This window comes from Zeus faber, assembly GCF_960531495.2.
Source record: "Zeus faber genome assembly, chromosome: 9".
Lineage (NCBI taxonomy): Eukaryota > Metazoa > Chordata > Actinopteri > Zeiformes > Zeidae > Zeus > Zeus faber.
In genome coordinates, this window is record NC_137197.1 from 15,404,448 (window position 1) to 15,419,447 (window position 15,000).

The window sequence follows — 15,000 nt, forward strand, 5'->3', positions numbered from 1 at the left end:
AGCTGGTTTAAGTCGCTCTTTGTGAGGAAAGTCGATCCCAGGAAAGACGCGCACGCCAATTTGCTGACGAAAAGCGAAGAGAGCAACCTGTACAAAATCCAGTGTAAGTCGTCCTCGTGTTGTGTGTGTTCGTTAAAAAAAGAAAGTAAAAAAAAAAAAAACGTTCATCTCAAATAAACGTAGCCTATAACTGATTTCATTTGCAGTCCATAACGTCAAACCCGAGTGCCTGGGCGCATACAACCAAATTTGGTAAGAGATTTTATTTTATTATTGTTTTTACGGTGTTATTAATGGTCATACAGGCGTTTATAAAGTTGTAGTTCAGCAGCAAAAGTCTTGACTAGTCCTCGGCCTGGACAACCGAGCACAGCGTCCACAGATCTATTCCTGTGAGGTGAGCTCCAAGAAGACCTTTGCCGATATCCAAGATGGCCGCAGGCCTTCCACTCCTCACTCAGAAACCTGATATTAATGTGAGGAAGCACGAGAGAAGCAGGAGAATAGCTGTGATTGTTGTGTTAGTTATTTATATACGCCCTTAACTTTTATCTGTGTAGTATTATAGAAACGAGAAAGTCCCTTTGTAGCATCTATCTGTCTGTCTGTCTGTCCATCCATCCATAGTGTCTAATGTGCACTATTTACTTTGTAGAATATTGACAAAAAATATATATATATCATTACAAAAAAAAGTGGTTTAATAACTGTTTTTTTTTTTTATTACAGCGAGGAGGTTTTGCCCTCGATCCACGCTGATAAGTTTTACCCCTGTGAGCTGGTGGGAACCTGGAATACCTGGTACGGCGAGCAGGACCAGGCTGGTAGGACCGCTGGCGTCAACACGCACCCATCCGCTGCCCAATGTTTTTTTAGTCTGGCATATAACCGACACACCTCTGCGTGTACACTGTAATTAATTGTGAACGTCAGTAGACCACACTATGCCCAACTTGTTTTTGTATACTAACGTTGTTTGGGGTGTATGTCATTGTCATCATCTGCTTTGCACGGTAAAAACTACCGCAGACAAGAGTTTTTCATTTAAATGTAGATAGACAGACAGATAGATAGATAGATAGATAGATAGATATAGATACAGTAGATACTTCTATTCATCACCAGAGGTAAATTGCAGTGTTACACTAGCTCACATCAAAAGAATAGCCTATAACAAAAATGAATAAGAATTAAAAAATGGAATAACATTGGCAATATGAAATTCACCTAAAAACAAACCAAAACTAAGCATATTTTCTCCTTTTCCCCCAGTTCATTTATGGCGGTACAGAGGTGGATACCCGGCGCTTACGGAGGTTATGAACAAGCTGAAGCAGAACAAGGTGACACGTTTTCTCACTCCCACTGTTGTTCTAATGAAAGCGGTTGCCAAACAGCACCGCGAGAGCGATAAGCGAGCTGTTTAGAAAAAGCAGCGTGACAGTCGCCCTCTGCTGGTTGCCAGGAGTTCACCGAGTACAGGAAGGAGCGTGGAAAGATGCTGCTGTCCCGCCGAAACCAGCTCCTCCTGGAGTTCAGCTTCTGGAACGAGCCGGTGCCCAGGGAGGGTCCCAACATCTACGAGCTGCGCTCCTACCAGCTCAGGGTGAGCGGCGGCTTCTGAAGAACCAAAATCGTACATGTTTTTGTTCATAACTAAGAAATTATAGACCAGAGAGAAAAATAATTGATAGCTACACAGATGTCTCACAGTTGTTGTTGTTGTTGTTGTTGTGTTTACCTTTCTCTTTGTGCAGTGTTTGCTGCTCTCCGTTGTTTAAGAGGAATCAGTTTAACCTCTTGGTAAACCTTCCTCGTTACCGGCCGTACTTTCAGTTCGCTCACGATGAGAAAAACACGCCTGCAAAACATGATCCTAATCCATTGCAATCGGTGAAATTTATTTCAACAACCCGGGTGGATCCTTTAAGGTTCCGCCTGGAAATATGTTTGATCTGGGACCAATTTATCCGGTGGGGATTTATTCACAACGGTGAAGATATTCTTAATCGGTCTTAATCATCGGTTCTACTGTGGCTATCAGGTTGGTTTTATTTTTTTTGCGTAACGAGCAGAACATGAATTGAATGAACATGAATTCACCACAAGGATCGGACCATTTACCGTTGTGAACACGTATGAACCTTTAATTTTCTCTTTAATTACGCGACCGGGAGGCTCAACCGGATCGTGCATGTCGACGAAATGCCTTGTGATCCCAGGTTCCGATCTGGGCCTATGGTCATTTGTTGTCTGTCCCCCTCTCTCTCTGCCACAGTATGTCCTGTTTCTCTTCTCTGCTCTGTGTAATAAAGGCAAAATTGCCGGGGCGGGATTTAACCACCTACCAAATGATTTATTTTAGGGCCAGATCAATCATGAATGTGGTAATCCTAATTCCTATGCAATACTCGACAAATACCAAACTGCATTGTGTGGTGCACTGGATCCATCCTAATCAGAAAGGGAAAGTTTTTTGGATCAGCGTAATCGCAGACTGAGATTAAAGCCGACGACAGATCTGTTGTCGAAAAAAGGCGAATGAAGTCAATTTGTGCAACACAGCATTAAGCCTTATGTACTCAGCTTCGGACAACAAAGTATTTAAAGAAATACTTGAAATCACCTAGATAATGCATTCATAATCAATAGCTTTACTTTTTATTTGTATTCACTTTTACTTATACATTGTCGAAATGTATTAAAAGTTTTTCTGCTCGTTTTTTTTTTCTTTCTTTTTTTTCCTCTTCTTCTTCTCCTAGCCAGGAACCATGATTGAGTGGGGTAATTACTGGTAAGGCAGCCTGATTTACTTTTAATCCCTTGACTGTAGTTACAGAGCAGTTGGATCACATCAAACCTCCTCCCTCATTAATACGAGCTATTCCCAGGAGGCGCTCCATTCTGATAGCACGCGGTCATACTCCTGAGCTCAGTGCAAGACATCTAAATGGAAAAGAAAAGCACAAAAGTTTGGCTGCACTAAATTTGGCTCGACCTGTAAGGATCTGCTAATAGGAGGAATGGAGCCAGGTCAGTTAATTTAGTGCCGTCCAAACGAATATCCTGTCTATATAACCTGCGGAAAGATGAGACCGTAATAAGTCGAAGACGACAATCTTAATCTTATTCCTATTTTACCTTTGATATAATTCCACTGGCCCCTTCTCATGTCATGTTTGTCTTGTATGGGAAGCAATTTTTTTTTGTAAACCTCAATCTAAAGATGGGTTATATATTGTAAAAGTTGACGGTTTTCATCCAGTAAAGCTATTTTAAGCATTTACATACTTACTGAATAGCTGCAAGCTAAACAGTTACAATTTCATAATTGGATGTTTGACCTTGAAATAGTCTAACGTAACGTCTAGCGATAATGTATTATGTGTTATTTTTTTGTGTCCTGACGTCGGCTATTGGCAAAATCTATTTTCACCCATTAAAAAAACATTCCAAGGATAACTAAGTTATGAGGTTGAAATTGTAACAGACATTCACGATTAATATCTCCCCTCGCAATGTGTTCCATTATTTCTCTGCTTATGATGTGTGTTTTTGGGACCTGTGTTGTAACTGCAGTTGTTGTCCCCCCGCAGGGCCAGGGCCATTGGTTATCGCCAGCATAACCGAGAGGCCATCGGAGGCTTTTTCTCCCAAATTGGAAACCTCTACATGGTGCATCACCTCTGGGGTAAGGGCAGATGTCCGGCGAATTGAACTCCGACAAACATTTCACTACCTCGCAATTTCTTCCGTATGCCGGCTCTCCTGTGTCGGTGCTTTAATCATACGCGTCCTAAATCCAAATATTATACGTTAGAAATATTTTTGGGTCAGTGACGATAATGGGTCAATGGGTTTGGTTCCTTAAGTCGAACAACAGGTTCCACTGTAACAATACTTTGTATCACAATCACTCAATATGACCCACAGTATGTACCTGGTTAAAAACTGGGAAGTCTGTATTTGGAATATGGTCTTTCAACACCACAACATTTTTCTTGGTTTTTGCTCGTCATCCGCTCAAGAACTTGTCTCGATTCAGTTTGAACAAGGATTGTAGCATCGCCTTTATCTTAGGGTTAGGGTTCTACGCAGGGGACCGCTTAACCACACTGTCCTACAACCAGGCTCAGCTCAGAGACAAGGCAGAGACATTAATGCAGCTTTTCAAATTTTTATTTTTTAATTCATTTTAACTGGCCCAGTTCTGACCCGTGGAGCCATGGACTCCACAAGACCTCTGAAGGTGTCCGGTGGTATCTGATTTGAATGTTGTGGCTGATCGCTGTATACTTAATATGCTTCTACATGATTTCAGTTCAGGTTTCCCTTGGCTCTTGAGTTCAACGTTCTCCTTCCAAAATTGATACTCCTATTTCAGAGCACTACAGGAAAAAACATATTTGCAGTTACCACTAGGCACAAGTATGCTCTTTTGCCAAATACACGCTGCAGGATTGAGGTACAGGTCATAACTTTTCAGTGCAGTCAAACAATGTGAATAATTACATTTCTTTGCAGCGTACAAAGACCTCCAGTCAAGAGAAGACACAAGAAACGCCGCGTGGCAACATGAGGGCTGGGACGAGGTGGTATATTACACAGGTGAGAAAATTTAAGGCACAGAAATCAACACGTTATCATTTCAATGAGTTGTCCAAGGTCTGTAAACCTTGACTTGTTTGGACAAACGTTCCGTTTATCTTGCTGCAGGTCAATATAAATTGGACTTTTGACGCCAGGACCTAAGAGGTCAATCTTTAATGTCCTCCTTTGTTTTGTTGCATCTAGTTCCTCTCATCCAGCACATGGATTCCAGGATAATGATCCCGATGAAAGCCTCTCCGCTGCAGTAACGTCAAGCAGTCTGAACCTGAATTCAAGCGGCTCCTTCCAAACGCTCTGTCCATTACAACTGTCACTGCCATCACAGGTGTCAAGCCCCTCTCCCTGTTGCCAACCGACAAGTCCTATCTTAAAAGGCTGCTTTTTCGGTTTCACTTCTTACCAGCCAAACAATATATGGCTAACTATCAAGGAATATGGGGTTAGACAAACATTTGGTTCATCATTTTACCGTTGTGAAGTACCATACCATTATAGAGGAGCGAGGCAACGATAACCCTGAAGAATCTTTTTTTGGGCTATGGAGGGTGAATGACGTGTATATTTAAACCTCTTGTACGCCCACTTGGTCAAGACCTGATGTTCCATCTATTGTGCTAAAATTATTTAAAAAAATAAATCTACCGAATTGTTAAGAAAGGACATCTGCTGAAAGTGTGGTACTTGTGTGTTAAAGCAGTGTGTCGGAGGGGTAACAATTTGACAACGAGAAATAGATATAATACCTATTTTACAATGCAGTAGCTAGTTTCCATTATGTAATATAAATATTAACATTACATAATTATTGCATGTGTATGGCAGAGTGGGACTTTTTGAAAGACCCGATCAGCACAATGCCATCCATTTATTTACATGAAAAAACTGTTTATTGTGTGTATTCTGAAGATACACAGTATGTAATTAAATTTTTGTTCGATGTTAAAAGATTTTATTGCAGCTGAGGATGTTTGATTCTCTGCTGTTTGAGGGGTTTTCTTTTTTTCTTTTAAATCAACACCTCACCCTCACTCCCCAGACATTTATGCAGATAGTATTTTTTTTTGTGAATTCATCCCACAAAATGTTTTTCCTTCCATCAAGGTTTGAATTAAGCTTCACATTTCTCTTCGGTGTCGGTGACGAAGGGATTTTACTTTTCCCATCTGGAGCCTGCGTGTTGTGTAAACTACATGTCATGTTTTAATGTGGATTTAGGGGCACATGTTTCATATCGCCATCGAGCGGATAATGGAGTGTAAACGAAAACTGAATGGGTTATTGCGCTTAGTTTTCAGAGATTTGATTGATTGTTAAAGGAAGCGTGCATGTCTTTTGTTGCTTGCCATTCAACGGAGGTATACGTCGCAGGAGCGGCAAGACTGTGAAGACAAATAAAAAGTAATTTGCTCCCGTTCCGTTCACCTCAATAGCGTGCGTCTGTCTGTCTTGAATGAGGACCATGAAGAAATGCACCTGAACACGTTTTTGCACAGATGTCTTTTATAGTTCTTAGAATCCATACATCTATAACATTACTTTTGCTCATTGCACATTTGTATGCAGTGTTTAACTACGATACACAATGTCATGCAAAAAAGTGCTAAAACATTTAAAGGCACCCATCCATACTGTGTATGTACGTATATATAAACGTTTTGTTAATTTCTGTCTAGTACTCTAGTATAAAATCTAAAGAGGCAAGAAAAATGTAAAAATTGATTCATGGTTGTAGTGTAAACATTTTCTTGATTATAAAAATCTAGCGACAGGGTAAGTTGATAAGAATGTGCCATAGATAAAAACTATGACGGCACACCACGATGTGCAAATAACACATTACAATTAAAATGAGTAGCTGTGGCTTCCCCCTCCCTCTGCTTCAGATCTTCTCCAGTTCCTTTAGCAGCTCTCCAAAACTTGTGACATACCATGAACACCTCTCCTTGACCTGCGGCCTGATGACATTTCCACCAAATCCAATGAAAGCGCTCTGTGAAAAAAATAGAATAAACACGTTGTCATCAAATCAATTCAGAGAATTTGCAAGGACCAAAGTCCAAGTCATCCTTTATTTTCTTTTAATTATTTTGGAGCCGACACCACTCATTTTTAATTGACATTTTAGTGTCGAAGCAATAGGGCGAGCGTAAATTATCTTTCTTGTCGTACTGTTAAACCTGGCCAACGTGTAGATAATTCCACGTTGCATATAAGGAAACTCCTAAATATGTATGTAAATATGAGTATTGCGACCCTGTGTGCATGTCAGGTGACCCCACGTGGGGTTGCGACCCCACGGTTGGGGATATCTGATCAGAGTCCTCGTGCACACGGATCGCTGTGTTCCGTGGTAATAAACACTCACAGCAGGGGGACAGGCCTCCAGGTCCGTGGCCCCGTCTCCGATCATCACCACGGTTTCGAAGCCGTACTGTTCCTTCAGCGTGCTGATTACTTGGCCTTTCCCGCCGCTCTCCGCCGTCGGCTGGTTCTCATCGAAACCAGCGTACTCACCTGAACAAATAAGCTCATGTTGTTCAGTGGGACCCAAACATCAACAACAGGAAATATCATACCAGAAGAATTTTCCATCGGCTCTCTATCAACCTTTTCTAAATTCACTGGCCCTGAGATCATTTGTTATTTTGGCAATATTCTAATCATAAAATGATCTGAAAATCTGTTTTTCACTAGAGATTTTTATTACCATAGCTCTAAAGGAAAAACAACCAAAAAAAGACTAAACTAATTTTTTGGCGTTTAGGCATTTTTATTGTAATTACAAAAAAAAAAAAAAGGCCAAAAGATGAAATGGTTTCGGGAATGAGATAAAACATTGTGGAAGACGTTTTAAACGTTGACAATCAAGGCCAATTTAGATTCGTATTCCTAACACAGCTTTTGCCCCAAGGACCATCTCCAGTCCTCCACTACATTTTTTGAGGAAAGTTGAAGATAAGTTGCGATAGGACTTTATGAAGCTCACCGTTGAAGTAGAATTTGAGTCTGTTGGCGTAGACGTGGTGCAGAGGGATGTTGAGCTGGGAAGCCACGTGCTCCACGATGCAGCGGAAGCCTCCTGAGATGAGGAAAACCTTCACATTGCGCTGGTGTAGACTGTCCACCAGCTCCCTGGAAAGAGACACGAGAGCATCAGGTCCCAGTCAGGAGACCACATTAATACACACTTATATAATACACACTTACCCCACGCGCACACACACACACACACACACTATCCAGAACATCTGGATCATACTCTCTCACAGGCACAAATAAATGATAGATAGATGAGATTGATGGATAGCCGCTTACACTTGAGTGAATTATTTTGTTATTTTGGTTTAAATAGTTACCAGTAGTGTAGTCACTATAAATTAATTTGTACTCAATCATTGTTGTGTTCCATAAACTGTCACTTCTCTTTACAAATCTCTTCGATTTCTGATTGCGAGGAAATGTTAATGACAGATTTAATGTACAGATTTTATTTATTTCGACCCAAGCATCGGTCACTTTAATCCACAAGTACGAGGTAATTCAAAAGAAGACAAAAGAAAGAAGAGAGGAGCCAGGCAATAATATTTCGTTTGGGATGTGTATAGAGTCCACACATCCAGATAATAATGAAAATCCTGCAAATTGTGCCATGCATGCCTACAAAAGGGCGTTCAGCAGAGCGGGACAAGGGTTAACTACATTCTTTTTAATGGTGAAAATTGTTCATAATTTAGTTAAATGTTATTCTCCCTTGTAAGTCGCTTTGGATAAAAGCGTCTGCTAAATGACTAAATGTAAATGTAAAAGTAAATATTTGATGTTGGCAAACATATGCAAAACCTACCTTTTTGAGGTCAGCAGCGCCCGGGAGGAGATAATCCTCAGTTGTTTATTGTAATACCAAAACTAGTGCAAAATTTCCTCATGTAAAACAGTTGACACTTATCTTTCTGTGGTGTGGGGGTGGCATGGTTTGAGCAGCCACACCTGTCAGGGATCGGAGGTGGCTGTACGACTGTTGCTCGTTAGAGCAATCAACAAGCAACAGGTAAATCACCCATCCCCACAGAAACACAGGAAGAGCCTCTGTCATCACGTGTGTCCACCTGCTCCTGGCTTGTTTCATCTCGCCCACTCTCTACAATGAACTGGTGTGGTTGCAAAATATCTGCCCGTGTCTCGAAAGGCCCTGGAAATGGTGGCGTGTGGCAGGCGGAACTGCCACACCTTCCAAAACAGCAAGTCGACTGTTTTGGTCTTAGAAACACAAAACAAGACGTGCCAAGAGCTAGAAGCGTTAAATTAAATTTAATTCTTACTGACCACCAGAGGCTGTTTCACACTGGATTTATCCACCTCGCGCATGCAGACGAGAATCTTAGATCAGCAAAGTGACATGTGACCTCCCGCCGCCCAGGTGCCGCCCCTATACTGTATAGTCACATGGGACACAGGGCTCTGTTCCTTCAGAACTTCTCGCATAACAGGAAAAAATAATCTAAAAAATAAATCTTGTTCCGTGAGGAGCTTACAGTCTAAACTTAAAAAAAATAAAAATAAACAGCTTTGCACACTCATACCTGCCCCCATCAGTGCCTACTGATGCATTCCATTTAGACGGCCATTTGCATTGTTCCCCCGTCTCCAGACTACATTGGTAAAGTACAAAGGTGTTCACCAGGTGATATGACACAGCTGCCCGCATGGGACGCACGGTGAACTGCCTGTCTCACCTCATGCTTGCCTTGACACAGACGCTACAGATGTCAGGCGAGGACGCCTCAGCACTGAGCCTCAGTGACACATCACTGCAGGCTTGCGTCGGACGACAACATGTATCGACAAAATAGAGTTAATTAAGTCCAGGAAAACTAGAGGAGCACTTTGTCTCATACTAATGGCAGTAAATGAGAGAGGAAACGAGAGCGATGTAACTAGGAGGGTGTTCGGTGTGAGTTCAAGGCGGTGGTGTGTGTGTGCCTGTGATGAGACCGCCTGGATGTGTGTGTGTGTGTGTGTGTGTGTACGGTGTACACCGGTATGTGTACGACTTGTCCAAATTGGTTCTGGTGTATAAGGTCGGTATTATATCGTAGTGCATCCAAGCAGCCGAAAAGGCCCCGAAGCCACTTCTGAGGCCCGTGGCCCTTACAGACACCCCACAGCCGCAGGAAAGCCCTGAGCACCCTGTCTTGCATCCACAAAGACCCAACCAGCCACCAGAGAAGCCGGAAGTCCGCGGAGCAATACCCACGCCCGGCCCTGAGGAGCATAACCCAGTCCTGGAGCATGCAATGACACCCTACACCCCTGAGGCGCACACATACAACCCACCCCAACATGCAGGCACAAGACGCATCCGCAGGCGCAGAGACCAGGTCCCGGACGGCAGGCACAGACCGCAGACCCGGAGCCAGGTCCCGCGCCGTCAGACCGACAAGCCGCCAAAACCACACACACCGCAGGCGAGCCTGCAGCTCCTGACATGGGCCTTCCCTCCCTTTTTGAGCCTCAGAGCAATGCACCTCCCGAGGGCACAGAACACGGCAACGGATTTCCTGTCGTGTCAGAAACCTCCCCTGGGGAATGGCTACTCCATCCAGAGGAGGTGGAGGAGATATGGCATTGGTACGTCAAGGGGGAGACTGACCTTTTTGCATCAGAGTCCTCATCCCACTGCCCCCGCTGATCTCTTTGATGGAGAGGACCAGCTCGCTAGGCTCTGGAGCATGCCTGGCCGGATGGCCTCCTCTGTGCCTTCCCATTGACCCCTATGATCCTAGCAATGTTACACAGAGTGTGTCAGGGCAGCCACGGAGTGCTGCTAGTGGCCCCGAACTGACCGGAAGGTCCATGGTTCTCGATACTTTACAGTCTCCTTAAAGGGCAGGCCTGTCACCTTCCCAGGAGACTGGACCTCCTCTCCCAATTGGGAGGTCAGACCTGGCACCCAAATCCAGGCCAGTTGTGGGTTTGGCCCCTGAGGGGCCGGAACCATTGCTGAATGCCTGTGACCAGGCGGTAGTCTGAACCATCCTAACTTCCAGAGCACTATCAACCAGGTCACTCAATGCGTACCGATGCAGGATGTATTTCCGACTGGTGCGCGTCTGGGTCAAAAGATCCAAGGCGCTGTTTAACAACCCTTAATACTATGTTAATACTAATAAAAACTCTTAATACTAATACTTTGTTCAACCCTTAATACTATGCTTCCTGCAGTGCCTTCTGGGAGGGGCCATCTTTTTGTGCCATGTTAAGGTGGGCAACTAACTAGTAGGGTCACATGGGTTGGTCACAAGATTCCTAAAAGGAGCTACGATGTTTGCAGCCAACAAGAGCCGTGAGGGTGCCGTCGTGGGATTTGCCCTTGGTGCTAGAGGCCCCTCGCTGCCTCCCTTTGAGCCACTCACGGGTGCCGAGTTGAAGTGGCTGTCAGCCAAGACAGCTTTTCTTTGGCAGGGTCATCAGCCAAATGCGTTGGCGAAACTCCATGCACTGTCTGCTGGCAAAACCTGAGTACACTGGAACTCAGACGGGTCAGGAGTTGCCCTGAGGCCCAACCCATCATTCCTTCCAAAGAGGCTGTCCCTCTTCCACATAAACAAAGTCATTGAGTTGGCAGCTTTCAACCCATCACAGGACGGAGGCTGCAAGCAGGCGGGACTATCCTTTCCAGTTAGGGCATTTTGAGCTTATGTTGGCGAGAGGGTTCTGCACTATCTAAAGAGAGACTGTCTCCGTGTTAAAACTGTTAAAATGATGATTTTCGAGTAAAAGTTTTCACTACCGACAACGTCCGTTTTCATACAAACTGTCGCTTATTTGTTAACATGTAAAGTAATTAAGGACAAACAGGTTTAGTTCATAAAATATTTATAAAATAGCACCAATCTAAAACATGTTTTTAATTACTTCATGATTTTTTCTGTTAAAGCACTACTTCACTTTGTGACTTTTCCTATAAAATTAAGCAATTAAACAGCACATGGTTATTTCTGTAAATTGTCTATTTATTACCAAAGCATTTATCAGTAATACAGTTAAGATGGAAAAAATATGAATGTGCTGCATCGCATGTCGATTTCCTTGGTGCGCCTAAATTTTGTGCTGGTGCTCCTAAGATTTTCCGTCCGGAGCGCCAGTGCTCCCAGTGGTAAAAAAGTTGGTCTGGAGCTCTGTATCGGCAAAGTCGCAGAACTATGTCGTCCTGATAAGTGATGTGACTCAGAAGCAGAACAAACCCGAGTCTCACACACGCACCTGATCCCTGCGGTCAGCTGAGGAGGGTGATCCGTTATCAGTTTGTTCACTTGTTCCCTGGAGCATCTGATGATGGAGAGACGTTCCGTCAGGGCCGTCTTGAAGGTCACCGATCCTCCCATGGCCTTGCGTGTCCTAAAACGTTGCGGAAAAAAAACTCTATTACGACTTGCAATGTCGTTTCACCCCACTGTGAAACGTAATGTGACGTAGCGGCGCACCCCCCCCCCCCCCCCCGGTCCACAGCTGCACCTACATCTCAGTGACGGCGTCCCCCACGCCGCAGAATTTGGCAAGCTCGTCAATGCCCTCTTCTTTGATGACCGTGCTGTCGACATCGAAGCAGACGGCTTCGGCTCTCCGGAGGATCTCCTTTGTCTGCGATAGCGTCGTCATCGCGCTGGAGGGGACATTTCGAAAAAGAAAGCATTAGGCGACACGATAAGGAGTAACAGCAGCCGTAATGTACGGTGCGGAGCAGCGATTCTCGAGATTATTTATTTTTATTTTCTTCGGCTCAACAACCCTGAATCTGAGACGCATGAGATGAGGGACGGACTAGCGTTCAGTCAGTCAGGTAAAAGGAAACGCGGGACGCCAGTGCCGTGTTGTACCCCAGCTGAAGCTGTCGGGGAGGATGTTACCAGTTTAGACAACGTCATTCCTCTCGGTTTGTCACATCAGACAAATAAATAAATAAAAGTCTAAAGAAAGATTTTTAAGCTATATCGCCGTCGGTCTGTTAAAAAAAATAAAAATAGAATGCGGGGCTGAATAAAAAAAACACATAAAAAATGTAATATATATATATATTTATTTGTGGACTGGTTGTTGTTAGTTATGTTTTGTTTTTTTAAGTTTGATCTATCTATCTATATATCTATATAAACAGACGGACGCATAGACACACGGGCAGACACACAGACAGATAGACAGACAGATCCACAGACACGTAGACAGACAGACGGATCAAACGCCAAACTGATTGTGGAATGATTGTTGCTGCATAGTTGGGGTTAATTTTTATATTCTTGCTTTTACAGCAGACAGACAGACAGACAGACAGAGCGACAGAGAGACAGAGAGAGAGACAGACGGACGGACAGACAGACAGACGGACGGACGGACGGACAGACAGGAAAATGTTTTTTCCTTTCGATGTGACAAAGCGCGTCCCCGCGGCGCGCTCCGCGCCCCAACGCCCGCCCGCCCCCTCGAGGAACGGCAGCCTCTGATTGGTCCGTCACACGGCCGCCGCTGGGACCACCGACCTCCGCATATCCGGGGAGATAACGGTCAACGCACGATCGAGACCGTCCGTCGGCGCCAACGACTCGAAAAATGGAACGACGGTCAAGTTTAACCATCAGCCGCTTCTGCTCGGGGCCGCTCGGAACCTCTGGAAGGGCCACCACCACCCCCCACCCCCCACCCCCCGAGTTGAGAACCACCCCTTCGGAGAAATACCGGTTTGGCAGCAGTTGCACCGTCCCGAACGCGGCATCTGAACCGGAGCAGAGCAAAAAAAAAAACAAAAAAAAACCCAAAACAAAACAAAACAGATTCATCATCAAAAGTCATCCGCGCTCAGCTGACGCGCCTGCGGGGTCACGGGCTGCGCTGATCGAGACGTCCCCGCGTGTCATTCGCACGTTAATGGAAGTCACGGGAGGGCGACGCGCGAAGCGGGCGGCGAAGGCACCGTGACCAAAACGTATTTCGTTAAAGTCAATGAACGACCCAATAAATAAACGGGACGGGGCTGTTAAAAAAAAAAAAAAGGGGGGGGACAACCGCAGCTGCACTGCTCCGAGGCCCGCCCGCCGGAGGGGAGGATGGATGGATGGATGGATGGACACCGTCTGGTGATGTTGCGTCACCCCGTCAACCGCACACCGGAGCGGGGAGGAGGGAGGGTGGTGGTGGTGGTGGTGGGAAGAAGCCGGGTAAGCAAGCCGGACGCTGAGCCGGTACAGCGAGACCGTCCCCTGCCTGGGCGGCGATGCGACGCCGCGGCCACCGGCAACGGCAAGTCGTGCGGGAAGGGAAATTAAAATACCGGGCAGCCAAAAAAAAGAACCCCAAAACCCCCCCCCCCCAAAAAAAAAAAAAAAAAACTCACACAACAAATCACGACAAAAAAAAACCTCCGAACCGAGTCCCCGCGCGGTGCACAGCCCGGCCCTCCGCGCCGCTCGCGGCCTCTCTCCGCGGATGTTTAGTTATATCAGGAATTGCACCTTACTGGTCGTAGCGGCGTCGGCGTGTGACAGTCGGTTGACGCGGTTCCAGCTCTGCACTGCCCCCGCTGCTCGCAGGCTGCCCGGCTCAATGGGAGGCGCTGCGGAAGTGCAGTCCCGGCCGGCGGCCGCTAGGGACCCCGCCCGCCCCCCCCCCCCTCCTCCTCCTCCTCCTCCTCCTCCTCCTCCTCCTCCTGCAGCACGTCCCGCGTCGTCTCAAGATTCAAGATTCAAGATGTTTATACATGTACATACTTTCATACATACATGCAGTGAAATGAAATGCAACGCACCCGGTGATAGCACACAATATGTCCCAGGAAAAAAAAAAAAAAGGAAATAAAAGTAAAGAATTCCTTTCTAATAGACCGACTAACTGACTCCTAAAACGTGATACAGTAAGTTGAATACTTATAGAATAAGATAAAAAAATATATATATATAGAATAAAATACAATAAAAATAAAATGAAATAAAATGGTCTCACTGGTGATGTGGGTTCCGCCGATGTGCCGGAGAGCGGTCGTCCGCCAAAAAAATATATAAAAATAAAAGAATTGTCGCAATCTGTCCTTGACACTTGGAAGGTTATTTTATGCCTTAAAAACGACTTGGCCCGGGTTCATTAGGGCTGTATTTGACAGATGACAGATTACAGCCCGCCCAGTCCTTTCTACAAATTGAAAATGGGAATAAAAATGCGGTTTTGTACTTCCCAAACCATAAAATGCTATTTTTTTTTAATTTTATTTTTGTTCATCCTACTTCGCCAACATTGAATGGTTGCAGCGCCCACCGTGCGGCCGAAAGGTTTGTTTATGCCTCAAAACGACTTGGTGTCATTGGTGAGGTGTTGTATTTGACACATTATAGTCCACCCAGCGGA

The 15,000-nt window shown here is 44.9% G+C and overlaps 2 protein-coding genes across 2 annotated transcripts in view; one reads left to right on the plus strand and one right to left on the minus strand.

Annotated features, from left to right (window-relative positions):
- The window catches only part of LOC307235455 (protein NipSnap homolog 2-like), a 7,238-nt gene extending 1,200 nt beyond the window's left edge, over positions 1-6,038 (plus strand). Inside the window, exons 2-10 of the mRNA XM_080007552.1 lie at positions 1-103; positions 207-252; positions 730-824; positions 1,273-1,343; positions 1,466-1,606; positions 2,763-2,794; positions 3,597-3,691; positions 4,525-4,608; positions 4,795-6,038. The exon at positions 1-103 is cut by the window's left edge and continues 37 nt beyond it. Of these exons, the coding sequence (XP_079863678.1) occupies positions 1-103; positions 207-252; positions 730-824; positions 1,273-1,343; positions 1,466-1,606; positions 2,763-2,794; positions 3,597-3,691; positions 4,525-4,608; positions 4,795-4,859 (732 nt within the window). The 3' untranslated portion in view covers positions 4,860-6,038. The remainder of the gene's footprint in view (positions 104-206; positions 253-729; positions 825-1,272; positions 1,344-1,465; positions 1,607-2,762; positions 2,795-3,596; positions 3,692-4,524; positions 4,609-4,794) is intronic.
- Positions 6,039-6,108: 70 nt separating this feature from the next.
- Positions 6,109-14,154, minus strand: psph (phosphoserine phosphatase). Its single transcript, XM_080007553.1, has 6 exons — positions 14,120-14,154; positions 12,131-12,274; positions 11,875-12,009; positions 7,598-7,743; positions 6,977-7,125; positions 6,109-6,601 (listed from the first exon to the last, which is right to left on the minus strand). The coding sequence occupies exons 2-6, from the start codon at positions 12,268-12,270 to the stop codon at positions 6,491-6,493; spliced, it is 681 nt and encodes a 226-aa protein (XP_079863679.1). The 5' UTR covers positions 12,271-12,274; positions 14,120-14,154; the 3' UTR covers positions 6,109-6,490.
- Positions 14,155-15,000: the final 846 nt, after the last annotated feature.

What these genes read in the sequence shown, in the direction of transcription:
- psph (XM_080007553.1), bottom strand. Translation starts at nt 12,270, where the DNA reads ATGACGACGCTATCGCAGACAAAGGAGATCCTCCGGAGAGCCGAAGCC. An exon ending in CAGCTGACCGCAGGGATCAG is followed by an intron (nt 7,744 to 11,874) that starts GTGCGTGTGTGA and finishes GTCTCTTTCCAG; the next exon opens with GGAGCTGGTGGACAGTCTAC. An exon ending in ACTCAAATTCTACTTCAACG is followed by an intron (nt 7,126 to 7,597) that starts GTGAGCTTCATA and finishes TTATTTGTTCAG; the next exon opens with GTGAGTACGCTGGTTTCGAT.